We start from the raw sequence: 15,819 nt of genomic DNA, 5'->3' as shown, positions 1-15,819 counted from the left end.
GGGATGGGGAATATCCTAAGCAATCAGGAAAGATATACCACTCACTCTCCCACATTCATCTTGACATGACTTTGCAAGCCACTCAGAATAACTCCACAAGACACACGATGTTACTGTGGAAGAGTGATTAGTATATATGTGGTTTTCTGAAACCATGTTGTAGTAGTAGAGACATGTAATGTTTCCCCCTTGAATTTATTTAAGCTATCAACTTCCACAACGACAGATGGAAGTTTGTTCCAGCAATAAACTACCTGCTGACTAAAGACAAATTACCACACATCGATTCTATAACTGTCTTTCCTCAATGTGAATTTATGTCCCCTCAGGTTCGCAATCTGAGCAAGAAGAAGAAGCCCATCAGAATTGAGCCTGCTCAGCCCATTCAAGGCCTTATACACCTCAATCAGATCACCTCACAGGTGCCTAGTCTCCAAGCGCTTCAATTTGCAGAACTTAAGCCTTTCTTGGTAAGACCAACCCTTGATAATATAAAGATGATATCTGCTCTACAATGTCATCAACTTTTGCCCCTGGCAGACATCATCATCAGCCATTTTCAGGGTGAAGGCCTCTCCAGCAACTTTCCAGTTCCTTCTGTTTTGTGCAGTGGCCATCCATTTACTACCCACAAACTCATGAATTTCATCTGTCCATCTCCATCATTGTCTTCCAGGTTTTCTTCAAGCTCCTCTTGGGTACCAGTCCACTATTTTCTTAATCTATCTGTCATCATGTCTTCGAGCTGTGTGTCCTGCCCAACACCATTTTAGTTCTTTAGTTTTGATAAGAATGTCCTTTACTTGAGTTTGCTGCCTAATCCATGTGTTTCTCTTCTTATCTAACAGTCTGATTCCCACTATAATTTGTTCCATCCTTTGCTGTGTAGTTCTCAGCATTCTTTTCGTGAGTGCCCGAGTTTCACTTCCATAAGTCATGGTGGGGAGTATACATTGGTTCATTATTTTACGTTTCAGACAAATTGGGATATTGCTCCTCAGTATGTGACTATATTTCCTGAATGATATCCATCCAAAATTTATTCTTCTCTTGACTTCCAGCCATTTATCATTATTACAGCTAATGACTTGTCCCAGATAAGTATATGACTCCACCTTTTCAATTACTGCTCCTTCAATCATTATATCCCTTTCTGTGGCATACTTGTTCATCATTACTTTTGTTTTAGCCATATTCATCGTTAGTCCAAAATCCTTACTAACTCTGCATAACTGATTAAGATTTTCCTCTAATTCTTTGGGATCATGGCTTATGACCACAATGTCATCTGCAAATCGTAAATGGTTTAGGTACTCTCCATTCACATTGACTCCTTTCTGCGACCAGTCTAATCTTCTGAAAGCTTCCTCAAGGGCAGCAGTAAACAGCTTTGGAGATATTGTGTCTCCTTGTTGAACTCCTTTTCTCAATTTTAAATTTACTACTGTCTTTGTCTAGTCTAATAAAGGAGATAGCGTTCTCATATATTTTCTTCAAAATCATAATATATGGGGTATCTATGCCTTGTCTTTCCAGTGCCCGAAACATTGCCTTATGCTGTATGGAGTCAAATGCCTTTTCATAATCCACAAATGCCAGGTATAATGGTGTTTTATATTCATTTGCTTTCTCCGTTAGCTGTGACATTACGTGAAGGTGATCCATAGTTGAGAATCCTGTCCTAAAGCCAGCTTGCTCTTTCGGTTGATTCTCATCAGGTATTCTTTCTAATCTGTTGGTAATGGTCCTTGTGAACAACTTGTAGATGTGGGATAACAAGCTATTTGGTCTATAATTTCCAATTTATGATTTATCTCCTTTCTTATGCAGCAAAACTATTATTGCATTATTCCACTCCTTAGGCATCACACCTTTTCTAATGCATTTTGTGAATAGTTTTGCCAGTTTTTGTGTCATGTCTCTTCCTCCCAATTTTAACAACTCTACAGTAACTTCATCTTCTCCTGGGGCTTTCTGATTCTTCATTTTCTTTGACCATTGTTCTACCTCATCACGAAGGATATCAGGTATGTTGTATGTGTTACTAATTTGTGATCCATCTTCCCCACTGCTGGCATCATTCCCTCGCTCCTTGTATAACTCTTTATAGTAATCTTCTGCTATTTGAATTATACCTTCTCTGCTATTTATAAGTACATCATTGCTATTCTTCAGTTTCTGTATCATTTGTCTTTCTGTATTACTGCTTATGGCTGCTGATTTAAATCCTTTGTTTTCCCTTAATGCTTGTTCTACTTTTGTTGTGTTAAATTTTCTTATGCCCTCTCTGAGTCTCTTTCTAATGGCTTTGCATAACTCAGTATACTCATTTTCTCCTTGTCAGCATTTTTCTTGCTCTTCATTTGTCGTCTTCGGTACATCATGACAAGTGTTTCTTGACTACTTTTTTCTTCTTTGGATTTCTTTTTACCTATAGGTTTCTTGGGCTTTATCACTTTCAGAAAGTTGTAATATTCCTCACGATATCTTGGTCCTGAGCCGTCTGCAGAAGCTGAAACTTGTTCTTAAGTTCCAGTACATACTGCCTTTTCTCCTCTTCTGTTATCTCAAAGACCTTCTTATTATTAACTCTAGTCAGTATTTTCCTTTCTTTTCTTATATCTATATCAAGTGTGCATCTTACCATTCTATGGTCATTTCCAACATTTACCTTGTTCAGGACGGTAACATCATTCACAATATATCTTCTGTTAGTGAGGACGAAGTCGATTTCTTCAGTTGTTAATCCATTTGGGCTCTTCCATGTCCACTTTCTGTTCACCCTTTTCTTGAAAAAAGTGTTCATTACTGACAATCCTCGAGATTCTGCAAATTCCACATTTCTTTCACCAATTCGAAAATTTCCTATAGTTCCCATTTCTGCACTGTTTTGTCTCTTTCCAACCTTAGCATTGAAGTCCCTCATAATGATAGTGTTGTGGGTTTTCTGATCGTCTAGAAGACTCTCAATTTCTGTGTACATTTCTTCAACCTCTTCATCATCATGGCTTGATGTTGGTGCTTAAATCATTATAACCTTTAGCTTGTACCTCTTAGAAATCCTGAATAGTAGTCTTGACATCCTTAGTGATGTACTTTTGAATTCCAAAAGTTGTTTTTATATCTTTATGTACTAGAAATCCAACTCCACCTTCTCTCCTTTCACTATTTCCATTGGTGTACAACAGATTTCCACTTGATAAACTGATAAGTGATTCGTTTCTTCTTCTTGTTTCAGCCAAACCGATGATATTCCAATTCACATTTTCTAATTCCTTTTCCAACTCTAATATCCTGTCTTCACCGATCAGCGATCTTACGTTGTAACAGGCCAAGTTCAGTTTCCGTGCATGGCAGCCTGATCGTACCCAGAGATTCTTAGCACCCTCTGCTTCCACTCTGATCCTCTCGCTGCCATAAGAGGGGGAGTGAAAGCCGCTGACTGAGGGCCATTTGTTTTGTATTACTGTCATGTGCTGGAGGGTTTGGTCTTTTCCTCTCCACGCTGACCAGGTGTCTTGAAGAGAACCACTCTATGCGTTCGTTGCCACCTAAGTGACATAACAGGGCTTACCATCGAGAAGCTGTACATGAGTGGATTTTAGGGAGGCACGCCAACCGGACTTCTCCTAAATCTTCTGAAATAGAAAGATATTGGATCCATCAGTGTTTTAGACTGAGTGTCTGATAACACACAGAATGCCTGTTCCCCTCTAAGTTGGTCTTGGCGCATTATAGCCTTAGATGCTAATGCGCCAATAAAATTCAAATCAAATCAAATCAAACCCCTCTAAGCCCCTGGCAGACATACCCTGGTCCTATTCCACCTATCCTTTTTACACAATATATTACCTGTCTCCCTGACAATGGAGTCACCAACAATAACTATCTCCTGAGGAAACAGCACATTCTGCCTTAGAGATTGCCACTGTGTAGTGTGATGCACAAGAGGGAGCTCTAGCACTGAGTTGGGCAGCTGAAAGCTTGATGGATCCTCACTTTAATATCTTCAAGAGCATCTACCTGACTCTTCAAACTCTGAAAAGCACCCATCAGAACACTGAGTTTACACCTAATTTCTTGACACTATCTGCACTTAGCACACACAAAGACATCCTCCTTGGCTAGATCATACCCTGTTCCAGAAAGCTCCGCAAATGTTTCACAAGCTGCACATTTTTTGAGGCTGTATTACATTGGAGAACAGCCCTCCTCATTTCATTCCTGAGCCACAGCACTCCTGCTACTTTGTGCTCATTGCTTTGTTGCTCTAGTCTGAGGCATAATATCTGATTGAATACAATGAAAATTAATAAGTTCAATAAATTTCATTAATTAGTTATCGATACTACACTATCTAGTTTTACGTTAGCTACCTATTTACCACAGTTAAAAATTTGAATTCCCTACCACTCACTCTATATTATAACAATGGTGGCAAGATTGAAACGAAACAATGGTTTTACATATATTAAGTAGTAACCTACAAAATCTCTATCTAAATTAAAAATAAAAATAACAAGTGTAACTAAGTCTATAAAGCTACTTATAAAGTACAGTATAATATGACAAGTAAATAAAAAGGCAAAAAACATATTTCTTTGAGCTCGAATTTCACTGCATCCACTTGTAATGACATTCAGTGCCCTCTCGTGTTACAGAGAGTTGCAGTATATCTGGGTTGTACTTGAATTGAAATTAAACAAAAACAACTGAATATTAATTTAACTTTTTATTGTATATCCTTGTCATCTACTAACCTCTTTATCCAACATAGGATCTTCAAGAACGAATTCAACAAGTTTGGGATAAAGAAGAAGGCAAAATATCACTAATGAAGTGGGATAACTTTACTAGCAGTCAACAGCTAAAGGTTGGCATGTACTGTTTATTAGTCTGAAATCCTAAGTGAAATAATGTAAAAGTTCCTAGTGCCTTAACTGTTTCACTGGTTTTTTTTTTTTTTTAATTCATGAACTTAAAGGGTGTATTAGTTTTGATATTAAGAGATTTACGCAGAGATCTTTTTTACTATATTTTTTCCAATTTTTCATTATTTATACTTTTATGCTTGGCAAATATAATGTCAGCTCGAAGTCTATGACACAGCATATACCTTTACAAATGATACAGTTCCTGTATAAATTGTCTGCCTGTTAATTTCAAATGCTCTTTTTAGCATTAATTTTTTACTGACTCCCAACGAAATACTCTACATATTGGATGTGTATACATTTATCAGGTATTTTTTCATATATCATAGAGATTTGTGAGTATCTACCATTCAGACATCCTGTTAGTACTGCAAATGTTATGTCTGCTTATCATTTAATAGATTTTGACTGGCAAGCTTTTAAATAAATAAAATGCTTATACTCCAGAGAATATTGAAGTTTGCACCTACAGTTCTTTACAAGCATTTTAGCATATTTTGTGGCAGCAGGTGTAATTCCATACTTTAATTTGACTACTTGGCTGAAGTTACATTATGACTACCTACAAAATTCTGCCAAAGTTATCATCTAGAATGTATTCTGTCAGTTAAAGGAAAACCATCTGAGTAAAATGCATAATGAAATCATTGTTTTAGCTGTAGATTAAACACGAGTAAGGAGAAGGATCAAAAAGATAAGATAGGTTAATAAGTGAGAAATAAGGAGGTTTTGGGAAGAGATGTTTAACTGAAATAATCAGAAGGCAGGATGTGTTGCAAGGTGAGGGATATAATGGATAAGCAGAGAGGAAGAGACTCAGGTGGAAATTGAGGAAAAATCATGATAGATGAATTGAGAGGTGAGTGATGGTGGATATAGGGAGATGAAGAGGATGAGCTAAGGATGGTAAGATGTGGACAAATAGTTAAGTGCATGCATGGACTTGTCTTGGCAAAATACTGATAATAATAAAGTAAGTTGGAAGGTTAAACAGTGTGAAATATAGAGGAATGGGTAAATGCATAAATTTACCCTTTCCTCTATATTCCACATAAATTTGACTTTTACAAGTGATGACATCGGTAGCTAAAATATTGGTTTCAAAAAGATCAGTTAAATATTCTTTTAGCAGCATGGTGCACAGGTATATCAAGGACTAGAAATGGTGAAATATTGAGCACTTAGAACCTGTGTGGAGTGTAATTTTCCTTTAATTTCTTAAAGAATTGCAGATTATTCTCGGACATTTTGTGGTACTTTATTTTGTGTGTACCTCTTTTTCAGTGACTGTAAAGACAGCAGAATTGATAAATTATGGTGATATGGTTTATAATAAAGTTGTTAACTTTGATTACATATTTTATGTAATCAAAGTTAACATAAAACTAAAATAAAATTTTAGTTTTATGTTAATAACAAAAATAAAACCCACTAATTTTATTATACATTATTATACGTTAATTTGATTACATATTTCTTATAACTAAGAAAGTTTGGAAAACTAAGTCTGGTTAAGGTCTCCTGCGACTAACCTTAGGTTATTTTGTCACTGAAGGGGTATTTAGAACAAGAGTAGGGATTTGTATGTTGTTGGATTAGAGATCTGTTTGGTGGCTAATCTTTGTGAGCATCTTAATTGTGTGGGTGGGTTCAAGATTACGTTAGAAGTGGGGAGAGTTTCTTTTTTCAGGATATACTTATTGTGGTTCTTATTTTATTTTTTATCTGCTCTAATACTCTGCTTTTAAAAATATGTATGCGGTTATCGGCTATCTGCATGCTTTTTTTTTTTTTTGGTTAATAGTGTTTGTTATTCTGATAATGAATGATTCTTTGTATAATCTCTGTTTTCTCTATCTGTTGGTGGTCAGGACCAAGGTGTTGTTGGTCCTAATGAATTGTAAACCATTGTCTTGATATGTGAAGGTGATGGTATTGTAAGGACAGCATTATAATGAGTGAAAATATTCAGTTATCCATTTACTTAATGTTAATTGATTTATTATTAATCTTATTAACCAAATTAATAATTAATGTAAAATTATTTAAAATTGTTAAAACTTAATTCTTTACCGATTGCTAATAGCTGTTTGTTAGCTAATTTAAGACTAAACCTTAACCTTAACAAATAAGAAATACTAATTGAATTAATGTGTAATAATGTATGATCAAATTAATGGGTAATAATGTGTAATCAAATTAATGGGTAATAATGTGTAATCAAAATGAACAACTTTATGATAAATCATATCACCATAGTTCTGCTGTCTTTACAGTCACTGAGAAAGTGGTACAGGAAGTACCACGAAATGTCTGAGAATAACACTGGTCAATAAATTTTCAATATTTTTTATTTCTTTGATGAAAGTATTTTTTAAGTATTGTTTCGTATGTATGGAGTTAAAAAATCAGCATTAAAAAATTATTTTTTTCAAGTTTTGAAAATACCTTCCATGTCTTATACAAGATATGCTAATTAGGCCTAAAACAGAATAAATAAAGAACATCCATCATATCGTTTTGTTTTAATATATCTTATATTGAAAAATATGTTATATCATAAAAAACTTTACAAAACAGTTTAAAATAATAAGAATTGATACATTTTTAGTTATTGAAAAAAATATATATATTAAATCGCATTGACACCTGGGGCATTTTTTGTCACAGTCCAGCAATAGTCAATTATGATTACAGAGGCCATAGATGTGATGTGCCAAAAAATCCCCAAACAAACAAATAAGCTTCTCCATTGCTGAGATGCCCTGATTGAATCTCTTGCCATGCTCATCACTTAATGTGCCACAGTTGTCTGGTAAAAAATCCAGACAGGAGTGAAGAAACTATTTTTCCACTGTATTTTTAATGACATGCTGCAGTCTAATTTATGGTATGATGACAGAAGGTTTCTTACAAGCTGATTATAGTTGCCTGCTTTGTTGTTTCCCAGAAAGTTTGTTGCTAGAAGTTTGAAACCATCTTAGGCTGCTTTCTTATCACTATGGAGGATCTGTTCAAAATGTTTGTTCTTGAGAAGGTCCCATATCTGTAGGCCGCTGAACACACCTTCCTTTATTTTGGCCTCACTAAGTCTTGGAATTTTTTTCCTTGAGGTATTTTGAAAGCTGCTCCACCTTGATCCATAGCCTTAACAAATTGTTTCATAAGTCCCAATTTTATGTGTAGAGGAGGTAACAGGATTTTGCTTGGTTCAACTAGTGGACTGTAATGGGCATATTTTATCCCTAGATCGAGTGATTGTCGTGAAGGCTAGTCTTTTCTTGTGTAATGAGAAGACCATGCTCTACTGTGCCATTCACAAAAAAAACAGCAAAATTTTGTGTTTCCTTTGCTGTGCATTCCCAACAAGATGGCAGTAACTTTTAAGTCACCACAAATCGGCTATTGGTACTCCTTGTAGTTGATGGGTTCAATAAGAAACTTCATATTATCATATTCTTTCATATTGAACTGCATGACCCATTGGAATTGATGGTAGTATGTTGCCATTATGTAGGAGTACTGCTTTTAAACTCAATTTAGAAGAATCTATGAATAGTCTCCAGTCTTGAGGGTTATAGGTCAATATTAAGTGAGCCCATTAAACAATTGATGTCAGTATAGGCAAGAAAGATTATTTTCCATTTTAAAAAACTGGGTTAAATCCTTTTGGTGGTACTGGTATACAGGCACTTTAACATTATCTTGAAGGAGATTCCACTGTTGCAGTCTTGAGCCTAAAAGTTCTGCCTTATTTTTTTGTAAATAAAGATCTGTGATAAGATCATTTAATTCATTTTGCATAATTTTTTGTCGTTCTACAGAGAAGAAATTGGAAATAAAATCAGAATCTGTTTATATGGAGGGTTCAGGTGATTTATCTCGGCCATCACCTAACTCTTCACCAGATTCTAAAACATATTCAGCTGATAGCTCGTGAATAGGAAGTCCTCCATGGGGTACCAGTTGAATAGCAGTTGGTATACTCTGGCAGAAGAAAAAATAGCCTAAAGTCCACTTTTTCTTCTTGGAAATTCCCCGCTGAAAAGGCATTACCATACAGAAATAACAGTCCGTTATATGATCTGAAGGCTTTCTCCATATTATAGGCATGGCAAAAGGCATTGAGTGGCCTTTGTGATTTAACCAGCTGCAGAGATTAGAAGCACAAGTATTGCAGCAAATACGAAGCACCCAGCTTTTGTCTTGGTCCCCAATCTTGCAGCCAAAATAACAGTTGTATGTTTTTTTTATTACTGGAGTAATGGTATGCTTCTGTGATGCTAATGTCACTTCACCACAAATGTAACAAAAATTATCCACACTATTTACATGATAAATTTTAAATTTTTGCTCAATCAAAAACCAAAGTGTAGCACCGGCAGATGCCTGGATCAGACTGACTGACACGTCTAGACAGGAAATAGTGTGACTCAGCACCAATGGCTGCAGTGCTGCCACACAAACTGTACCTCAAGGCCAGATTTCCCCAAAAATCAAGCAAAAACTCACTGAAAGTGACATGTATAGTATCAATTGTCATATTTGTATTTAGTGCATTAGTAAATGGAAGAAAATAAGGTCCAGTATGTTCTACATTATTAATAAATTTACAAACTAATGAGAGGAATTATCTCAATATAGGCATGCAGAACATTTCGTTACTAACACTCTCTTTGGGTTAAATTAATTTAAAATAATTAAATGAATTCTCTACACTCGGAGACAAAACATTAGTGATAAAACCTACCCAGAATCAATGGTCAAGACCCCAAAACCTGACATCAAAATACATCAGACCACCAACAAATATCAATGAGTGAAAGAAGACATTGTGTCTATAATTAAAATGAATACAATTATGTACTAAAAATTTAGTTTTCTCTCCAAGTGTAGAGATTGCTAATAGCTGTTTGTTAGTAATGTTAGTTCATTTATTTATTTTTATTTATTTATAGTTCATTTATTTAAATAAATGAACTAATAAATGTTAGTTCATTTATTTATTTGTAATTCATTTAACCCAAATAGAGTATTGTTAGCAACAAAATGTTCTGCATGCCTGTATTGAGATAATTCCTCTCATTAGTTTGTAAATTTAGCTGATCAATATTAGTCAAAATTGACTAATTTTGTTATTGAAACATTTTATCTGCTAACCAGTGTAATTTGTAATACTTACCACATATCCATATTGGATATGTAATAAAGATTGAGATAAAATTTACAATGCCAAAAGATGCAGAAGAGATGTTTGAAACTTTAAGTCATTTATTTCTCTTTACTTAAGTAAAAAGAAATAAATTACTTTGGGCTGTCAAACTTAAATTCTTAGCAGAAGTGGATATTTGGAAGATGGGAAAAATAGAGTATTCAATCCAAGTAGATGGAAAAATCTTTTATACATACTATTGAATAAACAGACTAAGGGCTCTAAGATTTAGACACTAGCCAGCTTAACTACAAAGTTGGGTATATTGTCAGTCCCAACAGAGAGAGAGAGAGAGAGAGAGAGAGAGAGAGAGAGAGAGAGAGAGAGAGAGAGAGAGAGAGAGGATTAAAAGTTAAAAGTGATTCTGTGGAACACAGATTCAGTGGTATCTTCAAAACCCTAGAAAAAGATCAGGAGAAATGCAGTGAGCAGCAAAAGAGAAAGAAAAAGTCTTTTCCATCTTAAACCAGGTCTTCATTAAATAGCAGATTTGAAACTTTGAAAACAAACATAGAGTTTCAAACTCTGAAAGCATAAAGATAAAGTGTAGTAGCTGCAGAAAGCTTCCACAGTTACTCTTAATGCTAGAGATGTAGGCTAACTGTTCTTTTCAGTGAGGTGGGAACCAAAGAGCATAGCACTTGACAAATCTTTATTGTAGGAGACAACTGTGGGAATTAGTAGAAAGCAGATTTTACTATTAAATAACAAATAGGTCATCACTTTATGAGAATCAACCGAAAGAGCAAGCTGGCTTTAGGACAGGATTTTCAACTATAGATCACCTTCACGTAATATCACAGCTAATGGAGAAAGCAAATGAATATAAAACACCATTATGCCTGGCATTTGTGGATTATGAAAAGGCATTTGACTCCATACAGCATAAGGCAATGTTTTGGGCACTGGAAAGACAAGGCATAGATACCCCATATATTATGATTTTGAAGAAAATATATGAGAACGCTATCTCCTTTATTAGACTAGACAAAGACAGTAGTAAATTTAAAATTGAGAAAAGGAGTTCAACAAGGAGACACAATATCTCCAAAGCTGTTTACTGCTGCCCTTGAGGAAGCTTTCAGAAGATTAGACTGGTCGCAGAAAGGAGTCAATGTGAATGGAGAGTACCTAAACCATTTACGATTTGCAGATGACATTGTGGTCATAAGCCACGATCCCAAAGAATTAGAGGAAAATCTTAATCAGTTATGCGGAGTTAGTAAGGATTTTGGGACTAAAGATGAATATGGCTAAAACAAAAGTAATGATGAACAAGTATGCCACAGAAAGGGAAATAATGATTGAAGGAGCAGTAATTGAAAAGGTGGAGTCATATACTTATCTGGGACAAGTCATTAGCTGTAATAATGATAAATGGTTGGAAGTCAAGAGAAGAATAAATTTTGGATGGATAGCATTCAGAAAATGTAGTCACATACTGAGAAGCAATATCCCAATTTGTCTGAAACATAAAATGATGAACCAATGTATACTCCCCACCATGACTTATGGAAGTGAAACTTGGGCACTCACGAAAAGAATGCTGAGAACTACACAGCGAAGGATGGAACGAATTATATTGGGAATCAGACTGTTAGATAAGAAGAGAAACACGTGGATTAGGCAGCAAACTCAAGTAAAGGACATTCTTATCAAAACTAAAGAACTAAAATGGTGTTGGGCAGGACACATAGCTCGAAGACATGATGACAGATGGACTAAGAAAATAGTGGACTGGTACCCAAGAGGAGCTAGAAGAAAACCTGGAAGACAATGATGGAGATGGACAGATGAAATTCATGAGTTTGTGGGTAGTAAATGGATGGCTATTGCACAAAACAGAAGGAACTGGAAAGTTGCTGGAGAGGCCTTCATCCTGCAGTGGATTGAAAATAGCTGATGATGATGATATCACAGTTCCTTCAATGGGAGACATCAAGTGCTTTTTCTTCTTATTCTGGTTCTTTTACATCTGTAATTTGACAACTTATTGACAGCAGATTTAATAACCTAGTTAACTGTGAAGGGACAATAAGCAGATAGAGCCATTTGTTGGCACTATGAAGCCAAGAAAAAATTGCGTAGAATATCTTAACACTGTTAGAAAGCAGAAGAAAGTTATCCTGCAATTAACGATCTTTTTTGAGAGGAAAATATGTAACCAAAACAAAACATGTATAAAAAATATATATATAAAACCACAATATATGAAATTGGGTGGCAAATATGACTCTTGCCAGTTGAAGATTATTGCCTAATGATATTTTGTGGGAAGGAGCTCTGAATTTTTTAAATAATATAAAATTATAAGCACTGCATATATAACATTGCCAGTACAGAACACCATGGAAACATCTAATAAATTATGATTACTAGCAATAATCAATAAAGGTAATATAATAAATAAAATAATAAAGGTAAAATCCAAGAAATTTTATTATAAAATTGTTTATGCTTTAACTTCATTATTTTCAAACTTCTGAGCCAAGGACTACAAAATTTATATTTCAGGGACTTGTAAGATGTTTAGGAAGTTATCTCACAGCTGGAATCTGTGAACATCTAGCCAAAGATTTCCGTCACTGTAGAAGTGGAGTTCCAGACTTGGTTGTGTGGAATCCTGCTACTGGAATTTTTAAGGTATAGAAAAAAAAAACAAAAAAAAAACATCCCTTTCTTTCTTCGTATTAGTGTCACTAATATGACACTAATCTTGTGATCCTGTATAATTATTCACTTAATAAGAATGACATACTTTCAGGAAAATTATTAGAAATGTTCAGTATTCCTTATAATTATTATTTAATGTTAGACATAAATTATTGATATTAGTAATAGCATATGATGCAAGAAAGCAAGCGTATACAACATCAGCCAAAAAAAAAAAAAAAACTTCCCATTTCACTTATTTATCTCCTCCAACAGTTTGTCTAGTTCTTCCTTGAATTTATTCAAGCTGTCCACTTCTACAACATCAAACAGGAATTTCTTCCAGCAATCAACCACCCGATGGCTGATGACAAACTTCCACACATTCTGCAGCCATCCTTCCTGAACTTGAATTTATTCCCCTGGTGTGTGTAGTCTGAAAAAGAGGAACAATCCCATCAGGTATCGAGCTTGCTCAGTCCATTCATAGCCTTAAACACATCAATCAGATCACCTCGCAGGTACCTAGTCTCCAGATGCTGCAGTTTGCAGAATTGTGCCTTTCTTGGTAAGAGTTAGGTATATTTGAAACTTTGAAGACAAACATAAAAATAGAGTTTCAAGCTCTGAAAGCATAAAGATGAGGTGTAGTAGCTGCAGGAAGCTTCCATCGTTAATCTTAATTAATGGTGGAAGCTTCCTGCAGCCTTTATTCCCCTCGCCAATCTCATGGCCCCTTGCCCTTCTCTCTATATGCATTCCAGCAGCTCTACATCCTTCCTAAAATGAGGCCTCCATACCTGTATGCAAGTACTCAAGGGGTGGCCTGACCATTACAATGGAATAATCACCTTCTTATCCTTGCTGGAAAAATCCTTGTATATCATTGACAAAACCCTATTTGCTGTCCTGGCAGCCTGTGTGCACTGCTGAAAGAATTTCATGTCTGACTGCACAATTACTTGCAGGTATTTTTCATTGTCCACTACCTGCATGTAGTACTACATAGTTGGTACATTAATATAGGATTACTGCTACCCATATGCAGTACTTTGCATTTTTCAATGTTAATCCTGAATTACTATTTCTCAGCCCAACTGCCTAATTTTTCTAGATCTTGTTGAAGTGGCATATGATCATTACTGTTGTGAACCACCCTGCCAACCTCTGTATCATCTGCAAACTTAGACATTAAGCCTGATATATCTTCATCAATATCATTAATAAATACAGAAAACAATGGGCCTAGCACCAAACCCTGAGAGAGTACACAAAGAGCAGTGTACATTGATAACAACTGTCTTCTTCTACTCAACCATCCCTTTATCTCTAGCAGTAACTTTCCCTTAATGCCACACTACTCTAATTTGTACAGCAGCCTATTATGCGCAACAGTGTCAAAAGTGTTCCTGAAATCCAAGTATATGATATCAAAATTATTTTTTGCATCCAGTTCCTTTGTTACTGCATCAGTATCCTGTCAGATTGGTCAGACAGGATGGCCTCTTAACCAAAACATGCTGCGACTGAAGAATAACAACTGAACTCCTGTATAGATGGAGTGCAGTTATACAAATTTTTTCTGTTTATACTCCGGCATGACAACCAAGTCAGTAGAGTTTACAATAAATCGTCAATACAAATATTTATCGTATTTAGTAGTCACGGGCTTGAACCCCGGTCCACTCAAGGAACGCGTGCTATGCACTCTCGCTCCTGACCACTGGGCTACGTCAGGCTTCATTATAGTCCTGCATTACTTCTTTAACCAGTGACTGCATTATTTTCCCTTGAACAGAAGTTAAGCTAACAGGTTGGTAAATATTCGTATCACCCTTTGATCCCACTTTGTGAACTGGGGATACATTCACACATCTCCAATCTGTAGAGGACTCCCTCCAAATCCAAGGCTGCTCATAATTATGTCTAAAGGTTTGCTTACCTTCTCTGCTGCCTCTCTTAATATAATTGGATAGATCCCATCCACCCCAGATGCCTTTCTTACATTTAACTTCAGCAATTTCTCTTCCAGTTTCCTCTCAGTTATAACAAAATCATTTAGCTCCCTAGTAGAGTTTTATAAACTTCTGGTATCCAGTCTCCTAAAAAGTTCCTCATATGTGAATATAGATGCAAAATACTTATTCAGCTTGTCAGCAAGCTCAGCAAGGTCATCAACAGTTGACCCTTAGATATCAAGGACCAATGTGATTCAGCCTCTTCCGTCTAGTGTTTATATATGAAAATAAGTCTTTGATGTTTTTCTTTGCATCCTTTGCTCAAGATTTCTTGTAATCTGCTTTTGCTTGCCTAACCTCCTTTGTTACTTGATTGCAAACTAGTTTATATCTACCATAGGCTTCTGTATCGCCTGATAATTTATATGCATCCCATGCATTTTTCTTCTCTGCCATGAGTCTTATTAATTCATCCGACATCCATTTAGGTCTAAACCTTGAACAGTATTTCTTAGTTGGCATGAAAACCTAGTAGCTTCTATGATTATTTCCTTGAATACTTCCCATTTAGAATTTGCTGATGGTAACATGAACAGTTGATCCTACTGTATAGAATTTAAAATCTGTCTGAAATCACTGTATCACCTTTACAAAAGCAAAAAACCTTCCCTTTACTCTTGATAGTAGTTGCATCTTTAAATAAACTCCGCATCAATACACATGATCACTGCCACCTAGTGGTTCTTTTACCTGCAGATTGTTAATGTATGAATAATGACTGCTGATGATCAGAGGAAGAGTATTACTCTCTCTTATGGCCTTTCTAACATGCTTCTGTAGGAAACAGTCATCCAATAAATCTATAAGTTTCAGTCCGTATCCAAAAAGTTAAAATCCTCCATTATAAAACATTCTGATTTAGTGGCCCACTCTGTTTTATCTGTACAGTTGCTCTTTGTGCTCATCAGAGTCATTAAGCCTATAACACACTTCCACTCATTTTTGCTTTCCCAGTGGTCACAATAAACTGAGTCAGCATTGCACTGGCCACCCATGTCAACTG

The 15,819-nt window shown here is 35.6% G+C and overlaps 1 protein-coding gene across 1 annotated transcript in view; it reads left to right on the top strand.

Annotated features, from left to right (window-relative positions):
* Nucleotides 1–15,819, top strand: part of LOC150083362 (fanconi-associated nuclease 1-like) — a 177,737-nt gene that overhangs the window by 103,424 nt on the left and 58,494 nt on the right. Inside the window, exons 9-10 of the mRNA XM_090377215.1 lie at nucleotides 4,778–4,873; nucleotides 12,661–12,789. Coding sequence (XP_090233341.1) covers nucleotides 4,778–4,873; nucleotides 12,661–12,789 — 225 coding nt within the window. The remainder of the gene's footprint in view (nucleotides 1–4,777; nucleotides 4,874–12,660; nucleotides 12,790–15,819) is intronic.

This window comes from Mastigoproctus giganteus, chromosome 7, assembly GCF_048544385.1.
Source record: "Mastigoproctus giganteus isolate SK-2022 chromosome 7, ASM4854438v1, whole genome shotgun sequence".
Taxonomy (NCBI): Eukaryota; Metazoa; Arthropoda; class Arachnida; order Uropygi; family Thelyphonidae; genus Mastigoproctus; species Mastigoproctus giganteus.
The sequence above is the reverse complement of the archived record's forward strand: the minus strand, read 5'-3'. Positions and strand labels throughout refer to the sequence as shown.